Source organism: Rhamphochromis sp. 'chilingali' (assembly GCF_963969265.1).
Source record: "Rhamphochromis sp. 'chilingali' genome assembly, chromosome: 2".
Classification (NCBI taxonomy): domain Eukaryota; kingdom Metazoa; phylum Chordata; class Actinopteri; order Cichliformes; family Cichlidae; genus Rhamphochromis; species Rhamphochromis sp. 'chilingali'.
The window spans coordinates 10,057,753-10,080,830 of NC_137930.1; the positions used below are offsets into that span (position 1 = coordinate 10,057,753).

A 23,078-nucleotide genomic window follows, 5' to 3' on the forward strand; every position below is an offset into this window, starting at 1 on the left:
TGTGTAAATTACAGCAGGCAGGAGCACAGCAGAGAAATGATGAGTCCACCGAGGCTCATTGGAGGGGTTTACTAATTGTTCCAACTGTTGTCTTAACTTTATACTTAAAGCCTTTCACATAAGGACGAAAAAAAAATGTTCAGAAATCCATCAATGTCAGACGTGCCTTTGATCAGACAAATCTCATGTACTGTGACTGAAAAGACAAAATATATATTATGTTAAGACTTTACTGGGAAAAAACTGTAGGGAAATTACTTCTATACTGAGCAACAACCAGACGACACTGCAGACAAGTTTAGAAACCGACATTACTTCATTCATTCTTTATCAGCAGCTCATTCATCAGCTGCTTGGTAACCAGCTAATGAATGATGTCTAGCCACATTCATGCACCGACCTTTTTCTCATGTACTGTATTTGTGATATAATACATGGACCATACATGTGCTCCAGGCTTAGGTCTCAGTTAGTTGTGGGGCATATAATTTATAAATGGTACTTTGTAAAATACTAACTTAGGGCATGTGAAGAAGACTTGAGACAACTTGAAGGAGAGACAGAACTTCTATCCTAAAAAATACAGAATTAGAATGAGAACTTGATTCCTTCCCTGATTCTGTTGATATATATAGTGTTAAGCTAGTTCTGAGACACTGGAGTAGTTTAACATATAGTTAGTTGGCTCTACAGTTAAAGCGTGTTGGTTATTCAAAGTATGTTTCTCAAAGGAATGGCGTGCTGTAACAATTTAGTCATGTGGCAGGCATGACTGACGAGATTCATCAGTTTTTTTCCAAACTAAAGGTTCATACAGACTTTTCTGTGACCACGACTGTTTCCTTCACGATTGAGAATGAGTGGAATTGATTAAACACGTTTTATGCCCTATTCTTTGTTTTTCTTCCAGTCTTTATCTATTTGTCTGGTTGGAGGTCCCTTAAAACAAAGCTGTGTTGCACCCCTCCTTAACATTCACGTTCAAACAAATTAACATACATTTATGATTGGAAGGTTCATTGTTTGATCCCTGGCTTTTCCAGGCAACAAGACACTAACCCTAAGTTGCTTTCCAATGCATCCGTATATGAATGTTAGCTAGGAAGCACTAAAAGCTTAGAAGAAAGTGAATGTGTCATGTTGTATAGAGTGCTTTGAGTACTCCGGTAGAATAAAAAAGCGCTATATAAGATTCAGTCCATTTAGAAAAGAAGTACAATCCTAAAAACTTTTATATAATGAAGACAGATTTTTAACCTTGCACATATATTTATTCTGATATTTGACACCACAAATATCCTAACTAAAGGGCGTGGTCCTCTCTCTGTCCACTTATGTTTGAACTGTAGTTAAAAATCTTGCTCCAGTGCAGCTTCTACCAACCTAAATTAAAGTAGGTTTTGTTTCTAAAGGATTTAGACACAGTCATCCACGCCTTCATTACCTCTGGGCTGGACTACTTTAAATCCCTGTATGTAAGATTCCACTCTTTCTCAATTGTTCAAAATGTGGCCCTTAAACCTCTAACTTACACAAAGAAATGCAGAACGAGTCCTGCTTTAGCTTAATTGCAATGAGCTACCTGTGAAAATGATTTGTTTTCAAAGCTCCACACTATATCACTGAACTATTAACACCACGTTTTATTGCTGAGGTCATCCAACAATTACTGTCTCTACCATGGCTTTGCTGTGCTTTCCAATGACAGACACCTTTAAACCAATTTTAATGACCTACTCTACCTCTATTATTGCTTTTAGTATAGGCTGAGTACATGTGGGGTTTTTATCATATTCACTGTGAACGTTTTCTTACTGCTCTTTCATTCCAACAGTTGTTAGTTTGTTAGATTTTATTTATTCATTCATTCATGAATATATATTTATTTTATTAGACTCCTTCTATAATTTATCCCAGGGTTTTAAACTATTTATTAATTTATTAAATTTGCAGCATTTTTGTAATTCCTGATCATATTTATGTAGGATTTTTGCTTTTTAAATGAGTTTTATAGGTTTTATTTGGAGACCCGGAAGGTCAAAGTGTCTGGAAAATGCTTTTTGTCAGCTGCTGTTATTTTTAATGTGTTATATGAATAACAATGACCTGCTTTGACTTGACATTTAGTCTCCAAACAGACACAATGAAACCCAATGAAACACAGAATACAAAGAATGGTTTGTTCATCGTGTTGTTTGTTCAGATGTAACTTTGCAAACCTAAGGCATCTAACCTAATTGCACTGTCATGAACTTTAACATTTAACATGCTAACTGAGGAGGAGTTGTAGCTCTTGGGATGTTTTGGCGCTGCACCACCCGGTAACTTGCAACACAACAGTGCAGCAGTGAGAGATGGGCTGAGTAAATTGTTGTCTTGTAATTTGTGTGAATGGATTCTTTCTTTATTGCACCACTTGGTTATTTATTTATTGTTTCTACTTGTGCAACTTCGTGTAATCTCATTTAAAAAATGCCCTCTATAAATAGAGATTATCCATTATTATATGCATATCCCTCCATATTAAGACTGAATCCACAAGCTCATTAATTTTAAATGCAGCAGCTTCTCCAAGTGTCTCTTGGTGACGTCACAGGCAGGGGTTTCGGGTCCCTTTTGTACAGAAAAGTTAAAAATGCTGTATTTACAAATGCAGATCTCCTGGTCTCTGAGCCATTAACACTGAACTGTGCTGCATTAGTACTGCAACATCATCCCAACTCCACTTTTACACCGAGCTTCTCTCAGTTCACCAGGCAAATCTGCCGCACTGAGGTCTTGTCCATCCCCTCTGTTCCAAAAGAACAAGATGCTGTTAGGAGGCCACTGATGGGAAATGACTGCAGCACAGTGCAGTAGCCTTCAGCGACTATAGTGTCTCCACCAGGTGATACAGTATATGTCTGTGGCATTTGAATCAATAAGTGAGTATAAAGGGTTGGAGCAAGAGGTGAGAGTAAAAACTTGTGTATAGCAGAAGCACCACAGCTGAATGTTTCCCTCCTTGATCTTGCTCTTGCAAAAATTCTCACTCTACTTCGTCTTTATAAATTGATGAACATTTTTCCCACTAGTTTTGTTTACCCCTACATGTGTTAACTCTTATTTAGTCAACACTGTGCACTGTATATCCTACTAACTGTCACCGGATGAAATCCCAATTTGGTGTAGGATTTGCTGGGGAATAGCTGCATAATAAGGCTCTGTTTTGGTTTTAGGCTGCTGGTGCATAGCCAATTACACTGACTGACTGCAAAGACATATTGCCTACTGACAAACAAACATCGAGAGTGTGATTAAGGTGGGCTGAAGCCCAGACAGGCGGGCACCACTGCTAACAAAGTTGGACAGATCACACAGAATGTGAAATGAACACCAGCCGATACTGGTGGATTTTGGCAGAGTGACTGCCTCAATCAGCCACCCTGGCAGATAACCAGCTAGCAAGCTGACTGGTGGAAAAGATTAATTCTCAAAATGTGTTGAAATGATTGAAGGAAATTTGAAAAATTTGATTGATTAGATCTGTTCCAGAATGTCAACAAGCAGAGAAATGCATCCCCACTTTTACATCCAACATCCACACTGTGGTAATATGTACTTCTTTTTTGTTTGATTTGCATTTAAGATTTGCAGTTTTTCTTTGCAACGTTTATAAGTTTAGCTCATATTTTAGTCATGGTTTACTAATTTGATCATTGCTAGTTTTTATAAACAAAAACAAGACTAAAAATGTGACTTCAACAGCATTATAAGCATGATTATCAAATCTACAAAGAAACAAAAAGCAAAATAGAGCAGACGAAAGTGTGTTATGTTAATGTTATCACCACAGACTGTATGGCTACTACTATTAGCTCCCTTTTTAAAATAAATATCAGCATACTAGGTCACAGGTGTTCATAGCTTGTTTACGCTGTTGGGTTGCTGCTTCTTATTTATTAATTTAGTCTCAATACATGCTTACTTTCTGCTTCTGTTCACAGAAATGAGCCCTTTTTATCCAGTTTGGTTACCTTTTCTATTGAGGTAAATTTACTGGAATTGGCTTCTACTTCAATCGGCTTCATTTCCAAAAAGATACCAAAAATAGTTGTTGTGTTGGTTCTGTTGGTTCCATCATCATGCCCAACAACAAAAGGACAAAAACCAGAGAAATTCTCCAGGGTGGTACAAAAGTGCATCAACCTAATCTGTACGGGACTATTAGCACAGATTCAGTGAAATGCTGCAAAACTGATTGGACAAAGCTTCACGGTGCAGATAGATAATGACCCTAAGCATGCTGCAACGGCAACCCAAGAGTTTCTCAAGGCAAAGAAATTAGATATTCTTCAATGGCCGCAGCCATCTCTCGGCCCAACAGAGCATGCTTTTCAGTTACTGAAAACAAACTTTTACGTAGGCAGAGATACAAAAACAAGCAGCAGCTGAAGGAAACTGCAAAAGAGGCCCGGTGGAGCATCTCAAAGGGCACTCGGGGATTAAACTTCAGGCCATCGCTGCCTGCAAAGGGTTTTCATCCAAAAACACATATTTAAAAATGGAATGCCCAGACAGCTAATGCAATATTTTTATTGTTCATCCATCCATTCAACCCTCCATTGTCTCCACCTCTTGGCCACTTCAGAGTCAATATTTATGGATGTGACTCTGCACGATGTTTCATAGTTTGACGGGTACACAAGTTAGAAAACTGAGATGTTTTGAGGAGGTGATACATGCTGCTTAATTGCTCCTGTCCTAGTTTTAATGTTATGATAAAAATTATAATACATTGCTAGCACTTTGGTGCTAACTGTGATGCAAACAGTGAAAGTAATATCACAGATTTAGCTCAGTGTAGGGTGCCAAACATTCTTTGACCCATTTATTATTTATGATACTATTTACACAACTGAATCTGCAGCTATTAAAAAAAAACCTTCACCCACATCTACCTTAAGGATTTTTTTTTGCATGTATGTGTACTTTTGGTCATTTCTGCTTTTGTTATTTGTTTTATTAGATCTTTTTTGGGAGATAATATATATACATATACATACATATATATACATACATATACATATATATACATATATACATGTATACATATATATACATATATACATGTGTATATGTATATATATATACATGTATACATGTGTATATGTATATATATATATATATATATATACATGTATACATGTGTATATATATATATATATACACATGTATACATGTATATATATACACATGTATACATGTATATATATATATATATACATATATATATATATATACATACATATATACATATATATATATATATATATATATATATATATACATATATATATATATATATACATACATATATACATATATATATACATATATATATATATATATATATATATATATATATATATATACATACATATATATATATATATATATATATATATATATATACATATATATATATATATATATATATATATATATATATATATATATATATATATATATATATATATATATATATATATATTAGGGGTGCAACGATATTCGTATCGATATTGAACCGTTCGATACAGTGCTTTCGGTTCGGTACGCATATGTATCGAACAATACAACATTTGTAATTTATTTTATCAATTTTCCTTCTGACGATGCTGTCTGTGTGGAGCGCTCAGTGAATCTGTGTTCGACTACTCCGCCTAGGCTGCACTGTCCAGCGCAGATCCACTGAGCGCTCCACACAGACAGCATAGTCAGAAGGAAGAGCACAGGGCAAGCTAGCGAGACAGAAGTTAAGCTCTACTTGCAACAGGCAAATTGACCCTCATTCAGATCTGGCGTTTGGAATTATTTTGGTTTTCATGTGACGTATGACCCTGAAGGTAAGCGAGTCATGGACTAAAGTAAAACAGTATGTTGGATGTGCCATGCAATGCTCAATTACATTGGTGTGAACTAGTGTGTTAGCGCAGTTAGCTCGTTAACGTGTTGGCCGTCTAGCCCCATGCACGGAGCGATCGGCGGTAGCTCGTTAACGGAGATTTGCCGTGTTGTGGCGTTAAGGTCATTTCAACGAGATTAACCTGAATGCACTAGTGGGAACACAACGAATATGACTGCACATTTACACCGACATCATCCTAGTGCAAAGACAAAAACAACAAGCATGCTACTAACTTTAGCCGAGTCATTTAGACAGCTGTTAGCACATGATTCTCCTTATGCTGCTGAGAATATAGCCCAGAAGAAGCGGATAGTATAGCTTTTATTTTGGAAAGAGCCATTTCTCTGTAATAAACTCTCTTTTCCAAAGATGAGTGATTCCTCAATCAGATACAGGGCTTGCAATATCGCTAGCCCGACGTCCCGGAGCTAGCGATTTTTTCAGTCGGGCTACCAAAATCTCTCTCTTCCCTGCCCGTCGGGCTATTGTAGGAAAAATATATGTCAATGCTTTTGCATTCTTTCAGAAATGTAGCTGGGTAATTATGTCATTGGCATCGGTGAGCCACTGTCAATATGTGACATATTGAAGTCGCGTTTGAATTTGCGCTTGTTTTTTTGCTTTCACTTTGCAATCGTGCGAACTGTGTATAGAGAGCGACAGCACTGATCTGTGAGTGATGATAATTTGTGCACCAATTCCTCTGACATCGTCTTATTAATCGTTAGCTTACTATGCAAACATGATAAGTGAAATCTCCCGCAGCAAGCTTAAACATGTGAGAGGTTGATCGCGCAGAGAATCGCTGAGCTTATGTGAGTGCGCGTGTAAAAGCATTTCAGTTCTGCTGAGCCAAATAAGACAGGTCAGGGTGAAGAAGTGACAGCCAAATAAAAGCTTACCACAAAACGGAGAAGTTATGACAAATCAGACTATAAGGCAAAAAGAAAGTGCAGCTTTATGGTTTCATGGACAAAATAATTTCTGTGGCTGCAATATGACGAGCTATATAACCAGGGCTGCACATAAGTGGTCCGCAGGTGCGCATTCGCTGTCAAAATAAAAAACGCGCACAAGGGTTAGGGTTAGGGTTAAATTTAAAAACTGTACTTTTGAGTTAAAATATATATTTATAATTTTAATAAATGACAAATTAAAAATGCATGAACATTTTTTTTGTATTGAAAAAATATCGACCCGTGACACCAAAGTATCGAACCGAACCGTGAATTTTGTGTATCGTTGCACCCCTAATATATATATATATATACACACACACACACACACACACACACACACACACACCCAGCACGCCCCTGCGGGCGGTTTATCCTTCAAGCTCGGGTCCTCTACCAGAGGCCTGGGAGCTTCTCCGATGTTATTCCTGGGATCTGCTGGAGCCACTCGCCTAGCTTGGGAGTCACCGCACCTAGTGCTCCGATTACCACGGGGACCACCGTTACCTTCACCCTCCACATCCTCTCGAGCTCTTCTCTGAGCCCTTGGTATTTCTCCAGCTTCTCGTGTTCCTTCTTCCTGGTATTGCTGTCATTCGGAACCGCTACATCGATCACTACGGCCGTCTTCTTCTGTTTGTCTACCACCACTATGTCCGGTTGGTTAGCCACCACCATTTTGTCCGTCTGTATCTGGAAGTCCCACAGGATCTTAGCTCGGTCATTCTCCACCACCCTTGGGGGCATCTCCCATTTTGACCTCGGGACTTCCAGGTTATACTCGGCACAGATGTTCCTGTACACTATGCCGGCCACTTGGTTATGGCATTCCATGTATGCCTTGCCTGCTAGCATCTTGCACCCTGCTGTTATGTGCTGGATTGTCTCTGGGGCATCTTTACACAGCCTGCACCTGGGGTCTTGCCTGGTGTGATAGACCCCAGCCTCTATGGATCTTGTACTCAGAGCTTGTTCTTGTGCTGCCATGATTAGTGCCTCTGTGCTGTCTTTCAGTCCAGCTTTGTCCAGCCACTGGTAGGATTTCTGGATATCAGCCACCTCCTCTATCTGCCGGTGGTACATACCGTGCAGGGGTCTGTCCTTCCATGATGGTTCCTCGTCTCCCTCCTCTTTCTTGGGTTTCTGCTGCCTGAGGTATTCACTGAGCACTCGGTCAGTTGGGGCTATCTTCCCAATGTATTCTTGGATGTTCGTTGTCTCATCCTGGACTGTGGTGCTGACACTCACCAGTCCCCGGCCCCCTTCCTTCCGCTTAGCGTACAGCCTCAGGGTGCTGGACTTGGGGTGAAACCCTCCATGCATGGTAAGGAGCTTTCTTGTCTTTATGTCAGTGGCTTCTATCTCCTCCTTTGGCCAGCCTATTACCCCAGCAGGGTACCTGATCACGGGCAGGGCGTACGTGTTGATGGCCCGGATCTTGTTCTTACCATTCAGCTGATTCCTCAGGACTTGCCTGACCCTCTACAGGTACTTGGTGGTTGCAGCTTTTCTAGCAGCCTCTTCATGGTTCCCATTCGCCTGCGGGATCCCCAAGTACTTGTAACTGTCCTCTATGTCTGCAATGTTGCCTTCTGGTAGTTCAATCCCCTCAGTTCTGATTACCTTCCCTCTCTTTGTTACCATCCGACTACACTTCTCCAGTCCGAACGACATTCCAATGTCATTGCTGTATAGCCTGGTAGTGTGGATCAGTGAATCGATGTCTCATTCACTCTTGGCATACAGCTTGATGTCATCAATGTACAGGAGGTGGCTGACAACTGCTCCTTTCCGTAGTCGGTATCCGTAGCCAGTCTTGTTAATGATCTCACTGAAGGGGTTCAGGCCTATGCAGAACAGCAGTGGGGACAGAGCATCTCCTTGGTAGATCCCGCACTTGATGGTGACTTGTGCTATGGGCTTGGAGTTGGCCTCTAGTGTTGTACGCCACATCCCCATTGAGTTCCTGATGAAGGCTCTTAGGGTCCCATTGATCTTGTACAATTCTAGGCATTCCAGTATCTAGCTGTGGGGCCTTCTTGTAATCAATCTAGGCAGTGCACAGGTTGGTCAGTCTGGTCTTGCAGTCTCGGCTGACTGTTCTGTCTACCAGTAGCTGGTGTTTTGCGCCTCTGGTATTCTTGCAAATTCCTTTCTGTGTCCCGCTCATGTATTGACCCATGTGCCTGTTCATCTTAGCCGATATGATGCCTGACAGGAACTTCCATGTAGTACTGAGGCAGGTTATTGGTCGGTAGTTGGAGGGGACCGGTCCCTTCTTGGGGTCCTTGGGGATCAGGACCGTCCGACCTTTGGTTAGCCCTTCCGGGTGTCTCTCGTTAACTAGCAGCTGGTTCATTTGTGCTGCCAGACGCTCGTGGAGTGCAGTCAGCTTCTTTAGCCAGTAGGCGTGAACCATGTCGGGCCCTGGTGCTGTCCAACTCTTCATACTGGAGACCCTTTCTTGGATATCTGCCACTGTGCCCTGTTCAGGGAGGTCGCTGTGGTCTGCCCTCAGATCCACTAGCCACTGAGCATTGCCGTTATGGGTTGCGTCCTTCTCCCATATGCTCTTCCAGTATTGCTCCGTCTCCAGCCTTTGTGGTGCTGTTCTCTTATTATTATTGTTCCCTTGCCACTGAGAGTACACCTTTGCTGGTTCTGTGGAGAACAGCTGGTTTATTCTCCTGCCTTCTATCTCTCTGGTGTACCTCCTCAAGCGGCTGGCCAAGGCTGTGAGTCTTTGCTTGGCAGTTTCCAAGGCCTCAGGTATGGCCAGCTTGCTGTATTTCTTATGCACCTTCTTTGTCGCACCTTTCTGCAACTCCGTTAGTTGGCTAACATCCCTCCGTGCTACTTTGATCTTGCCCTCTAGCCTCCTTCTCCATGGAGGGTACTGCCCCTTGTGGCTGTTCAACTTGTAGCCGTTCAACTTGTAGCCAAGCATCTCACTGATCACTGCTGCCGTATTGTAGATCAGCTTGTTAGTGTCGGTAATCGTGGTTGTAGGTATTGTCCATAGTGCTGCATTAACATCATCTAGCAGACCTTCTGAGGGTACTTCACGTAATCTTGGTAACGGCTACGGGGGATCCAGGTTTCAAGCTTGGCCATGATCCTATTTTTCAGGTCAGTTCCTCTGGCACTCAACGATCCTTCTCCTATCGCACTTGGGGCTATGTACCCAATCTCGGGTGGGGGTGATGATATCTCCCCCCTGACCTGGCGTCCTGACTCCTCCTTGCCGTAGCATTTGTGTTGTACCTCGTCAATCTCTAGCTGTGAGAGCAGTCCCTTCTTTCGAATGTTGGAACACTGAGCTACTAGTTGTTTCGCCGTCATTGTGGATGTTGGGTATCGAAGAATCCATAGGTCCCTCATCCTATTCATGTAGCCCCTTCCGCCGGGGTTACTTGCGTAGTAGCATTCCAACAACGCCCTGTTTTCATCTCTTGCCCACCGATGCCTTCTTGTTCCAGTAGCCCACTTTTCGTCAGGGTGCCCTGATTCCTCAACACTATATATATATATATATATATATATATATATATATATATATATATATATATATATATATAGAGAGAGAGAGAGAGAGAGAGAGAGAGAGAGAGAGAGAGAGAGAGAGAGAGAGAGAGAGAGAGAGAGAGATAGATAGATAGATAGATAGATAGATCTCTCTATATATATATAGAGATAGATATATATAGAGAGATATATATAGAGAGATATATATAGAGAGATAGATAGACACACACGTAAATTTATGATAATTTGACTATGTAAGTGAAAACTGAAAACCTGGAGTTATTATAACTTTTACTGAATCAAACCTGGGGTAAAAAATGTAGTTTGTGCGGGTTCCCTGAGCCTCCTCTGTATCATTTCATCACGCAGAGTGGCACATAACTTAGCTTAATAAACTTAGACAGTATGCATCAGACTTTCCATATTTCTGGAAATGCTGAGTTACACTGATGAATATGTATAAGGCTCAGTCTGAACTGCAGCAGCACATGTGTAAAGTGAATTCCTCCTGAGACCGACTCTGATGGGTACAACCTCTCTCTCACACAAGACGATCTAACATCGGCAGTCCTCTGAGTGGGAGTGACTGATGCACTTATCTGAGAAACAAGGAGAAGAAGAGGAAAGCTGGTAAGAATTTTAAGAGAGGACCAAAAAATGGGAGGAAAGTTGGAGAAGACTCTGGGGACAGCTAGGGTGATGAGGAAGGAAGGAAGGAAGGAAGGAAGGAAGGAAGGAAGGAAGGAAGGAAGGAAGGAAGGAAGGAAGGAAGGAAGGAAGGAAGGAAGGAAGGAAGGAAGGAAGGAAGGAAGGAAAGAAAGAAAGAAAGAAAGAAAGAAAGAAAGAAAGAAAGAAAGAAAGAAAGAAAGAAAGAAAGAAAGAAAGAAAGAAAGAAAGAATTATAGTGGTGGCTAAGAAGAAGAAGAGGACACCTTGAGACTGAGAAAAGAAAAGGAAAAAATGACTGACATTGAAGGGAAAATGCAGCCAGTCCACTCAGACATAAGTTTTCTGTTTGGAAGTTAGTTATAAACCTTACGGAGTTGCAGCTGTGGACAGGAAAGAAGGAGGAAAAGTTCAGGGAGGAAGTAGACAAGGAAGCAAAAAGAGAATGACAGAAAGCTACAGAAAATGAGACACAGACAAAGCTGTTCTGCTGTGGTAAATATCTGTCAGTCTCTGCTATAAAATAAAGAAGGCAGCGATGTGTGGCCATGATTGTTCTTGGTGATTTCCCTAATGGTCTTGCTCACCATTGTGTGAGTGTTGACAGTGCACACACTCACGCCTCAGTTTCAGTCCCCTCAGAGGAACACCGGGGTGATTAAAAAGACCTCTGAGCAAATGCTGTTGTTGAGGAATATCTATGCGCGTGGATGCAAAGTGGTCGGGGTTCCCGCAGGCATTAAATAGCTGAATGTGCCTCTAGCCGTACAAACGCGCACACACCTCAGTGACTGTTGCACCTCAGGAGGTGGTGGATCTAATCATTTTGGCAGGAAGCTTTTAACGTTGGTGCCAGTGTTTTATTCAGCAGACTCGCTCCCATCGGCCCTGCCGCACGTCGGGATGGGGCCTGACAATAAAACAAACGCACCGGTGCCGCAGGAGACCAGAGAGGGGAGCCATTAGAGGAAGTCTTCTTCCAAAAGATCACATAAAAGCATCAGCTGTTTCTTGGCAGAAGTATATATCATCATGGAATACAGATAGCTTTTTTTGTAATGAAAAATCTTGGCTCGCTAACATCCTGACCTTTGTACTTTGTCCTGTGCCTTAGACCGAGCTGGCAGGTACTTAGACATTTAAAGCAAACTTTTTTCTGAAACTTATTGTTGCTTTTAGCAGTTTCTGCCTGATGGCGGAGTCAGCTCTGTGGGTGTTTAACTGTAACGTCACCTCAAGGTAACATGAAAAAGAAAAACGTAAAATAAACATTTCTAGAAATACAAAATTAGAACTACTGGCTGCCCTGTTGTGACTGACATCACCTCTGGGAAGCCCATTTGGCAAGAGTCAGACTCAGAGTTGCTCTCTGTGAGCGGTGAAACTTCACTTTGTTTTTGTTCCTTCATGCTAAGATACCCTGAGATAATTACCTTGTTTATAATCCAACGTCTGTGCCCATTTCTGATTCCACTCAAAGCTTATGCAAATGTAGTCATGGACTAAAAATAATTATAACAGTTTCTGTGAAAATTATGCAGTTACAATGTGTGAGTTATTTGCAAGTCTCCATGTGGCATTGCAAAGTGTTGTGTGGAGTAATACACTCATTACATAACGGCCTATCAGAGAGCACTGAAATGGCACAGATAACACTCCAGACTACACTACACAGACAGGAAACCTCATCTTTAGCTACAAAGAGCAGATTTAGTTAATGAGACGGCTACGAAAACTGGCTTTTCACATTGAAACACAATGTGATGATCCTCTGTGTTGCAGTTATTGTCAGCACAGATATTGAAGTATAAATCTGCTAATAACGTTCAACCTGCGAATGTGAAAGACATTAGAACAGCGGTCCCCAACCTTTTTTGCGCCACGGACCGGTTTATGCCCGACAATATTTTCACGGACTGGCCTTTAAGGTGTCGCGGATAAATACAACAAAATAAAACTAGTACCGGTACCGAAAAAAAGAAGATTTATTCATAACACACGTGAAAAGACCCAGGAAAACCGAGTTAACGATAAAAACGATAACAAAATAACGCTGAAAACCGATAAAAACCCTGAAAACCATACATTTCACACCCGAGCCTCAACTCTCGCGGCCCGGCACCAAATGACTCACGGTACCGGTCCGTGGCCCGGGGGTTGGGGACCGCTGCATTAGAAGACCTTAGAACATGTTAAATATTATCAACTGACAAGCTGTCCAGTAATCTTTTGCGTTTACCAACAGATTTGTTATAGATATAGTGCGGTGCAAAACTCTATCTTTGCTAGTAAAATCAGAAAAAGGTGCTGGCAATTATTGAAACATGCAAACAGAATACACTATATGACGCAAGCTTGAAAGTCAATATTTGACTCATAGGCAAGCTTTTTTGTAATTTCCGCAAGTAGTCTTTAGAAATAGTTCTCCAGGCTTCTTGAAGGATCAAAAGCACTTCTTTGGATGTTGGCTGCCTTTTTGTTCTGTTTTCTGTCAAGATGATCCCACACTGCTTCAATAATGTTGAAGTCCAGCCTCTGGGGAGGCAAATCCATGATTGACAGTCCTCCATATTGTGTTTTTCTATCAGGTATGTTTTGACTGCAGTTTGGGCTCATTGCCATGCTAAAAAATGATGCTGTTGCCACTCACTTTCCAGATGTTTTTGCAAGGTGTTTTAAAAATCAGACTGTACTTTTCTGTGTTCTACAATGACTGTAGACACTCGTTGTCCCTTCCCCCTGACCTCCTCCGTACATAGTAATCACAATGTCAATATCAAATTTGGATTTATCACTCCATAAGATTGCTTGCCATTGATATTCAGTTGAGTTCTTGCATAAATTGGCATACCATAGCCTTTTCCTCCCTGTTTCCTTTCCTTAAGAGTGGATTCTTAATAGCCACCTTTCCACTGTCACTCTTCTCTCCTCTGTCCTCTACTTATCCAGTTTCCTTTCTTTTGAAGGACACACTGCAAACCATGGTGAGATGTTTTCAGCTAATAGCTTGGATAACCTCGTTGGTGCAAAAAATACTTTGTACTTTTACGCCAGTCAAACTGTGTTGTCTTTAGCATTTTTCAAGGATTCGACTAAAAAAATGGAAACAAATTAGGTGCTTTATTTATGCTTAGGTCAGTGTGACCTGTGCAAACAAATAAACAAATACCGTATTTTCCAGACAATAAGGTGCACCAGATTATAAGGCGCATTAAGCGAAACAAAACAGTCAGATAAGTCAAACTTTACTGATTCTTCTTGCTTCCTCCACTTCCGTAGCATTCATTCATTAATGTTTAATTCTCTCACAGCTGCTCTATTCCCGTGTTGTTGCAGTATTTCTAACCTCGTATTTTGGATGAATTATCTCAGTTGTTCTCTGGACTGAAGTTTGGTCCGTTTACAGCATCCTGCCATGCGATTGCATTCGTCCCTAACCATCGGGAACCCTTCTGTTAACGAGTGGAAAAAAGTTAGCATTCATCCTCCAGCTTCAACGTGTTTATGTTATGCTAACGTAGCAAATCATTATCAGTGATGGGAATAACGGCATTACAAGTAATGGCGTTACTTTTTTCAGTAACGAGTAATCTAACTAATTACTATTCCTATCGTTACAACGCCATTACAGTTACTGACAAGGAAATGCGGCCCGTTACTATTTTTCAACAAACAGACGGTTGAAGCTGTGTTCAGCTTACCGCATCTTATATCAGTTGCACGGAAGTAGGTGTAAGTAATCTAGACGCTACAGCTTTAAGCAGCTGCGCGCTCCCGCGGACGGTAATCACGATCACTGTCTAGCACAACACCTGGAGCTAATGGGGCAAACCAATCGCATGAGTGCTGCTGTTTGACTGAGGAAGAATAAAGTAGTCGTGGTAAGCCAATCACATGACCACTTAAAAATGACAAAGCAACAAGGTGATATATACCAGTTTATAAATTGTGTCGATAGGCCACGTAAAACCAGAGTCATGATAAACAATATATACGCCTGTGTTTTCCTCAATAGTTTCGTCACGTTTACTGTCTAAGGACAGCGCAGCGAGCACTCTCTGCTTATGAGCAAAAGAAAAAAAAAAAAAAACAGGGGAAGTTTTAGGAGTGACGGAGAGAGAGAGCAGAAAAAGAGAGAGAGCGAGTTATGAGATGTGAGAGATCTGTGACGTTTAGCATGTTTGGAGTGTGTAGTCAATGTATTGTCTTGTGTAGTGTTGTGGATAGTTTTGTGTTGTGTGTCAGAACAATGAGGTGACTGCTGAATGATATTGATGTGTGGATCAATACTGAAATATCGATTCCTCCGATACCAGTCATTTATGTTCTAGAATCGATTCTCATATTAAAATATAGATATTTTAGTAATTTAGAGTAAATTTGTAGTTTATCATTAACAGGAACACAGTGGAAAGAAACTATATCATTCGGATTGTCTACATTCAAAGGAACTACTTCCTCTTCCGCCTTTCATAGTCATGTGCGAAATACAGCTGTATAAATGTGTCGCAGCCCTTGGCGTGCACACTCACAACAATGGCTGAGCGTAATTGGAGTCATGTACAGACGTATTTTACCTCCACAAACAGCCAAGACGCAGTTTGCGATACATGTGGAAAGAAAGTGAGGTGTTGTGGCAGCTCCACTAACCTCCTCAAACACCTCACAGTAAATCATATCACAGAATATGATGAGTGTATGTTGAGGCGAACTGAAGACGAGAAGGACAGGTGCTGCTAGGGCGAGACAGACGTCTCTCACGGAGTCCTTTAGTGCTCCAGGCAGGCAAGGTGTTCAAATAGCGCACAACCTCAGTTTTTTTTATTTCCATATAATAATTTTGCATATTGAGTGATAAGAAGAAGAAGTAATCTGATGTCCTGCAATCATTATGAAGCTATAATTTGAGATACAATAAAAGATACAGTAAAAAAAATAAGTTTTTGTGAAAAGTATCGGTATCGGATCAGTATTGTCGATACCACCCTGAATTTTACTTGGTATCAGATCGGAAAGGAAATCAGTGGTATTGCACATCACTACTGAATGAAAACAGGAGGAGTGATACACCTGCTGCTGTCAGGCCTGCAGGTATCAGGCTGTGATGTTCTCCTTCATAGTGGACAGAAATTATTTTTTTGGAGTGGCACAAATAATTTGTGTGGCATCTTATTGAATGCAGAACCAGCTGATTGTTCTGTGAATGGTTTGAAATGGTTATTTAAAAAAATCAAGGTAAAAGGTAAATGGATGCAAATAATTTTGTTGTTTGCAGAACTTGAGCATAGGATTTTAAGATTAAATGCAAAAATAAATTGTCAAAGTTATGAAATATGATTCATTAAACATGTTTGTGATTTTTACAATAAAAAATATCACTTGTTCTACTCTGATTTTGTTTTTTGACTGATTTTAGATCAATTGTGTTAATACAGTACATCAAAATGAAAACATAACTGTAAATTCAGACATGTGAGGTTGTGCTGAAAAGGATGATACCAAACAAGGCAAAGTAAATAGTTTTTAAAGGTGAAATGTGGAGGTAAAATCAAAAGTAGTTAAAAATGGCCAATTCTACCCTGGACCCCAGAGGGTTAAACATCTTTTTTAAAGTAACGCAATAGTTACTTTTCAAGTAATTAATTACTTTTAGAATATTGTAACTCAGTTACTAACTCAGTTACTTTTTTGAAGAAGTAACTAGTAACTATAATTAATTACTTTTTCAAAGTAACTTGCCCAACACTGTTCATTATATGTCAGCTAGTCCAACTTCAGTAACCCTAAAAAAGTCACTGCTGTTTAGTTTTCTATCTTCATTTATGTTGGAAGTGATAGCAGAGGTGTACGTTTGAATTTTTTCAGAAATCTCTCAGTCAGAACATGCTATATCATGTTTAGGTAAAAACTAGCAAGCTAACTTCCTGCTAACTTCTAGGGTTGCCAACCGTCCCTTAAAAAACGGAATCGTACCGTATTTCGAAACAAAAGTACACGTCCCGTATTGAGCTAATAAGGGACGCACTTTGTCCCGTAATACAGTGAGAATCAAAAGTAGTCTATAAATGTTAATGGAATTAACGCTTTGTTTGAAAGCATAATTCCCAGCCCCTCTCCTGCTTTGTGACCAATGAGCTGACAGCACACTTATGACAATTCGAGTATGACAATTCAGATTACCGCTCATCTCATTGGTCGAGGAAAGGTCGCTTACGGAGAAAATACCGGAAGACAACAGATGACCACAACAAGAAGCATGGCCAACAGGGAAACAAACGCCGACACTGCGGTGCAAGTCTCGGACGACAGTACACCTAAAGCTGGGCAAACACTGTGCGATTTTTTTCAGTCACGTTATTCAGCTCCTGCTCAAACTGCATGATTGACTCGCAGGGGTTAGAAGTTCATAGGTCACGTTGCAGGGTCTCACACTATACCGCCCGATGCTCTGATGCGACCTGAGTGCTCACACTGTGCCTCCATAAAATGAAGGTTATAACAGAAATTCTGTCGCTCTCTCTCTCTGTCTTTCACTCACACAGACACACATACGATCAACTTTGCTAAATTGCTAATGAAAAACATTGATCAGGCAGCTGTGATTGAGCAGCAATGTACATCCAACTATTTTCACGGTTGTTGTGGTCGTGATAATTTTGTGATGCCACATCGAAAAGGCTCGGATGAGCTTTCCAAAGTTCCATCGCTTGTGTCCAGATCACACACTGCATAGCCGTCTCGTTACCCCACGTATACTACGCCATGCACGATGAAGGCCAAAATCGGGCCGATCACCAAATCGGTCGCACGACTCAAAAATCGTCTCAAAATGGGCCAAAAACCGCACAGTGTAAGCCCAGCATTAGAGCAGCAATGTTTGTTCGCTCAGAGAAAGAAAAAAAAAAAAGGCTGCAAAAGTACGGGGGAAACACCTGGCTGGAAAAGTGCACGATAACACCTATAAAGCGCACTGCACTGTGCGCACCAATTTTTTGTCCACCAGGCCACGGCAGAAGCAGACATGGTATGTAAACACTGGCTTGTTTTTTTAAACCCTCTGGTTAAGGTTATTATGGGCATGTGCAGTGAATATCAGCGCTATGTGGCCAGAAGTGTGATAATATCATTTATTTTGTGTAATAAACAACTGCAAGGATGGATGATTACAACAAATAGATGACTAATACATAAAAGTAATACATAGATGAATAATGATGATGAGTTATGATGCGTAATCATGGGAACAAGCGGGTTTACAAACAGGAGCAGCTGATTAGCATTAGAAAAGCTGAAATAATACCTCAACTGAAGCCAATTGTACTAAATGCACTAAATGTGCACAGTTACAAGAATATTTTTCGTTCTATTGCTTTCTATTAATTTATATTATTTTAAGTTAAGCAGGACAGAGTTCGTTTAAAGAAAGATTTACTTATATTCTCAAAAGTTAAGCATGACAGGCTTCTGTTTAAGAAAGAGACCTGTTTTATTGTGTTAATGTTGTCATTTTGAGCTAAAAATAAATGGCTAAATGATCATTTGTTTCCCATATGGTCATATCACAAAGAATATGCATCTGCTTAAATCAAATTCAAGTCAGATGGTTAAAAAATTATTTCACACACACCAAAAAAAAGAGATACCACACTGGGAAGGGTGAAGACAACTGGGTTGCCCGGCCCTGGCCACGAGGTGTCCCTTATTTATTTTTCAGGGAGTTGGCAACCCTACTAACTTCTAACTCCGTTAAGTTTAATAAATTCTGTTTTCATTAATGCCTGGATGTTAAACTTAATTGTTACACCTGGTAAAGCAGCAACTTTGATCATTTTACTAAAGATGGAAGAATTTAGACAGTTTTTAACTCTCAGTGATGCCGCAGTGTTCGTTTGACTTTGGGACCAGGGCCCTGTTTCAGGAAGCCGGTTTAGTGGAAAAACTGAGTAAGTATACCCTGAGTTAACGAAAACTCTGGGTTTTCGGTTTCACAAAGCGAGTTCAGCTGCAGCCTGAGTGAGTCACTATGACGACACACTCCGTGAAGCTAACCTGCCCCCTAGCAGGTTTACTACAACTAACCCTGACTGTCTCCGCCCCTTTGTCGGAAACCTGACAGTAGGAAGTGTCGGACATGGCGTGCCACTCCCTTGAAGAGCCAGTAGATCGTGAAGCCCAAATTCTCCGCAGAGCTCTCCGCCGGGAGAGAGTGATCAGAGCGCGTTTGGACATTTTATCATTTCCTGATGATTTTCTGTGCGAACGTTACCGTTTCTCAGCACAATCTATAATTTATTTGGATAACATCCTCAGGCCATATATTACGCATGTGACACATCGCGGACATGCTCTCAGTTCATTGCATATTATTTGTATTGCACTTCGGTTTCTTGCAAACGGGAGCTTTCTGTATAATATTGGTGACGCTGAGCACGTTTCCAAGGCTACCGTCTGTCGGGCAGTCAGGAATGTTACAGTTGCACTGAAACGTCTCCTGTACTCGTCTGTGGTGTTCCCCGGTCATAGACCCACAAGATTTATCAAAGAGGGATGCCACAAAATTGCAGGTATCAGGATGACCAAAACTTAATGTATGATGTGGTGATACTTGGACTACTACTTAAATTGCACATTTATTTTCAGGGTTCCCAGGCGTGATTGGCTGTACAGATGGCACTCACATTCCAATCATTGCTCCTTCAGTAAATGAAGGAGACTATGTGAACAGGAAGTCTTTCCACAGCATTAATGTGCAGGTACATAGTTCCCTGTAGCATGTCAAACTAACAAATTATTTCATTATAGTAATGGATGCTAATTTGTGTTCTCTGCACTGTGAAGATCATATGTGATGCTGCCAACATTATCACAAATGTGGAAGCCAAGTGGCCAGGCTCTGTCCATGACTCACAAATATTCCGTGAATGTACACTGAGCACAAAATTTGGACATGGTGAGTTGAGAATACTTTAAAATATATAAAGACCAATTGCTTCAGGGACATTTGAACTGAAGTGTACCCTTCTGTCTTAGGAGAGTTCACTGGCTACTTGCTTGGTGATAGGGGGTATCCATGTTTACCCTATTTGCTTACCCCTTACCCTGACCCTGAACCGGGCCCACAGCAGCGATATAATCTGGCTAATTGCAGGACAAGAGCCAGAATTGAAATGACTATCGGAATGCTTAAGGCCCGGTTCCAGTGCCTGCAAAGACTCAGGGTCACCCCAGAAAGGGCATGTGACATTATTGTGGCATGTGTGATTCTTCACAACATTGCCACAATTAGAGGAGAACACTGTCCTTCTGAACCAAACATCAGCAGTGATCAAACCATGAACATCCTGACCCTCCCACGGACATACAAGATGGAAGAGCAGTCAGAGACACCATATGTCACAATCATTTCTTTTGACCCATCACCTCAACATGTTGAAAGAAGAATAAACAGATTTTTTGTTCAACTGGCTTTATTGGTCGCCTGTATTTCCTGTACACAAAGTATTAAAAGATGTAAACCTCATAAAGTGTCTCTGTTGCTTCCTCCTCTGTAACAGCTGTCAATGTTTCTTCATTATTTTCCTGCAGTAAAGAAATAGACAACATTGCTGTTCTACTGTAAACTCATATAATCTGTGGAGTATTACTCACAACTGCATGTTGGTCTGGCTCAACAGGAGGCTGCACCAGATGCAGTACACCACCACCATCAACTGATAGAATATGAGGTTTATACAGGTCACTTATAACTTACAAGGGACCAAATGGCAATTAACAAACATACCAAGCACCTTACACTTCATTGTCATTATGCTCTCAAAGACAACCAAGGCTGAGGGAAGGCAAAATCAGTCGGAAAATAACTTCACTACAAAATAATTCATTATGGTAAAGAGTTTATCAAATGAATGTGTCGCACTGCAAAGGTGACTGTGAAGAAAGGATGTATGCACATCATGTATTATTTTGAATTTACCCCTTATGTAGGCACTTGTGTCTTGCGGGGTTATTGACTCAGAGGATGTCCCCGCAGAGATGCCTTCAGCCACAGGGCGCCCACTGTTTTGGCTGAGGGCCAACTGCTCAGCCTCTGTGAGTGGTGGTGGTGGAGGACCCCCACCTGTTTTTCGGGCCTCCGCTTTTTTTCTGTTGGCTATAACGGGCCACATTTGAGCATACAGAGTAAGCAAATATGTACTTGTAATGTGCTCAGATAATTTCAATAAGTGCTTACAGAAAGAAAATTAATGTAGCCTCTAACTGCAATTGATTTACATGGGACAAACAGACCAAGCACTATGGCTCATAATACAATTACACCTTACCTGTTTGGACTATATTTTTATATTTCATTTTTACTTGCTGCCAGGCACGTTTGGGGCCTGTTGGGTTGCACCTGCGCTCACATCACATCACAAAATAAAATGTATAAAATAACAAATAAAATAACATATGATAAAATAACGTGTTAAATGGGTGGAAATCCCTAGATCAATGTTTATATTAACACTCATGCATTGACTCTGTCGGCTATGTTTTGCCATGCATGCTCCCTTTCTTTTGCAGCTGTGGCTGTGTTACTTTTTTCCGCGGAATTTGCATGTTATCGGCATATGCTGCCATCAGAATTTCGGCCTCAAGCGCTGTGAAATACATTGACCGCGCCTTCTTTCCCTCCGTCTCCATGGTGACTCGCTTAATCTGTGCTCCGCTTATCAGGGCTTTATGTATCCTCGTCCGCGCGCTTCACTTGGGGTTAAAGCAACTCCGCGTTGACTGAACTAATTGTTATCAGCCTTTCTGAAACGGAATATTCCGAGTTGGACAGTTCGGGGTTACTCAACCGTGAGTGTCGTTTTTCACTCTGAGTTTTCCAAACCGGCTTCCTGAAACAGGGCCCTGAAGTGGAGTTTGGACCCGGATTACTCCTCGAGGCTCCTGACTACGGCAGCCGTAATGCTCTGACAATCCACCAAGTGGTGCAGCTTCGTAGCTTACCAAAGTCATACTAAAACATTTTTTGACATATTTTTGAGCGCCGTGTACCACATAAAATCAGTTCGAGGTCAGTAATCACAACCAGAATTCATACATAAAGGCACACTGGATTATAAGGGGCACTGTTGATTTTTTTAGAAAATTAAAGGATTTTAAGTGCACCTTATAGCCTGAATAATACGGTAAAAGTAAAGGACTGAATTGAAAAACCAGCCAATGTGCAAAGAAACACTTGAAAAGCTTTGAAGTCTAGCTTCCTGGAAGTGACATATAAAGAAATGTGTGCTGTCTCAAGACATTTGCACTGTACTGTTTATAGGACATATTACAGGTGTTGATTTGGAGTGTTGGATTTCACTTGGTCATATCACTACAGTATAATTACTCGGCCACACACTGTGTGATTTTTGGATGCCCGAGATGAAATACGACCAACGGGGAACAATCATGTTCATATTAATGATCTTAAATGGCTCAGTGAGAGAGATCTAAAGACAAGTCTGAGTCACAGTCAGTCTTAAAGTCAGTCTTGAGGCCAAAGATTAAGGGATCCTATTAGATTATTCTGTTATTATATGTTACCTTATATATGTAATCAAAGTAGTTGAATTAGAATACTGCTGTAGATCACATTATACCCTTTAATATAGAGTGTGTGAGCTGTATGTAGTTTAGTTCTCATTATACTTTTGAGTTAACAGAACATATTCACATATTAGTTCATTAGATAAATGTGCATCACTCTGTATCCTTGATCTGCTGGGAATGTGTTACACTGTTTTCTTGACATGCTTAATTGTTGAATCATGAAGAGAAGGTTGTAAGCAGGAGACTCTGTGTCTAAAGACAGGGGAGATAGATAGACCACATTCCACACCCCCACCTTACAGAAAGCAGAGAAACAACTGCCGAGGTCATAACTTAGGCGCTGTAACAGAGAAAAAATGTGATGTTTTGGCTTTTACGACTAGCTGGGGGCCACTAGAGAC

The 23,078-nt window shown here is 40.9% G+C and overlaps 2 protein-coding genes across 2 annotated transcripts in view; one reads left to right on the forward strand and one right to left on the reverse strand.

The window, feature by feature from the left end:
* nrn1la (neuritin 1-like a) overlaps positions 1-23,078 on the reverse strand; it is a 114,743-nt gene that overhangs the window by 61,068 nt on the left and 30,597 nt on the right. The gene's annotated exons all lie outside the window — the stretch shown is intronic.
* On the forward strand, positions 19,226-21,995 carry LOC308392079 (putative nuclease HARBI1; the record flags this gene model as incomplete). Its single annotated transcript, XM_080874937.1, has 4 exons — positions 19,226-19,658; positions 19,735-19,847; positions 19,933-20,044; positions 20,125-21,995. The coding sequence occupies 4 exons, from the start codon at positions 19,226-19,228 to the stop codon at positions 20,643-20,645; spliced, it is 1,179 nt and encodes a 392-aa protein (XP_080731063.1). The 3' UTR covers positions 20,646-21,995.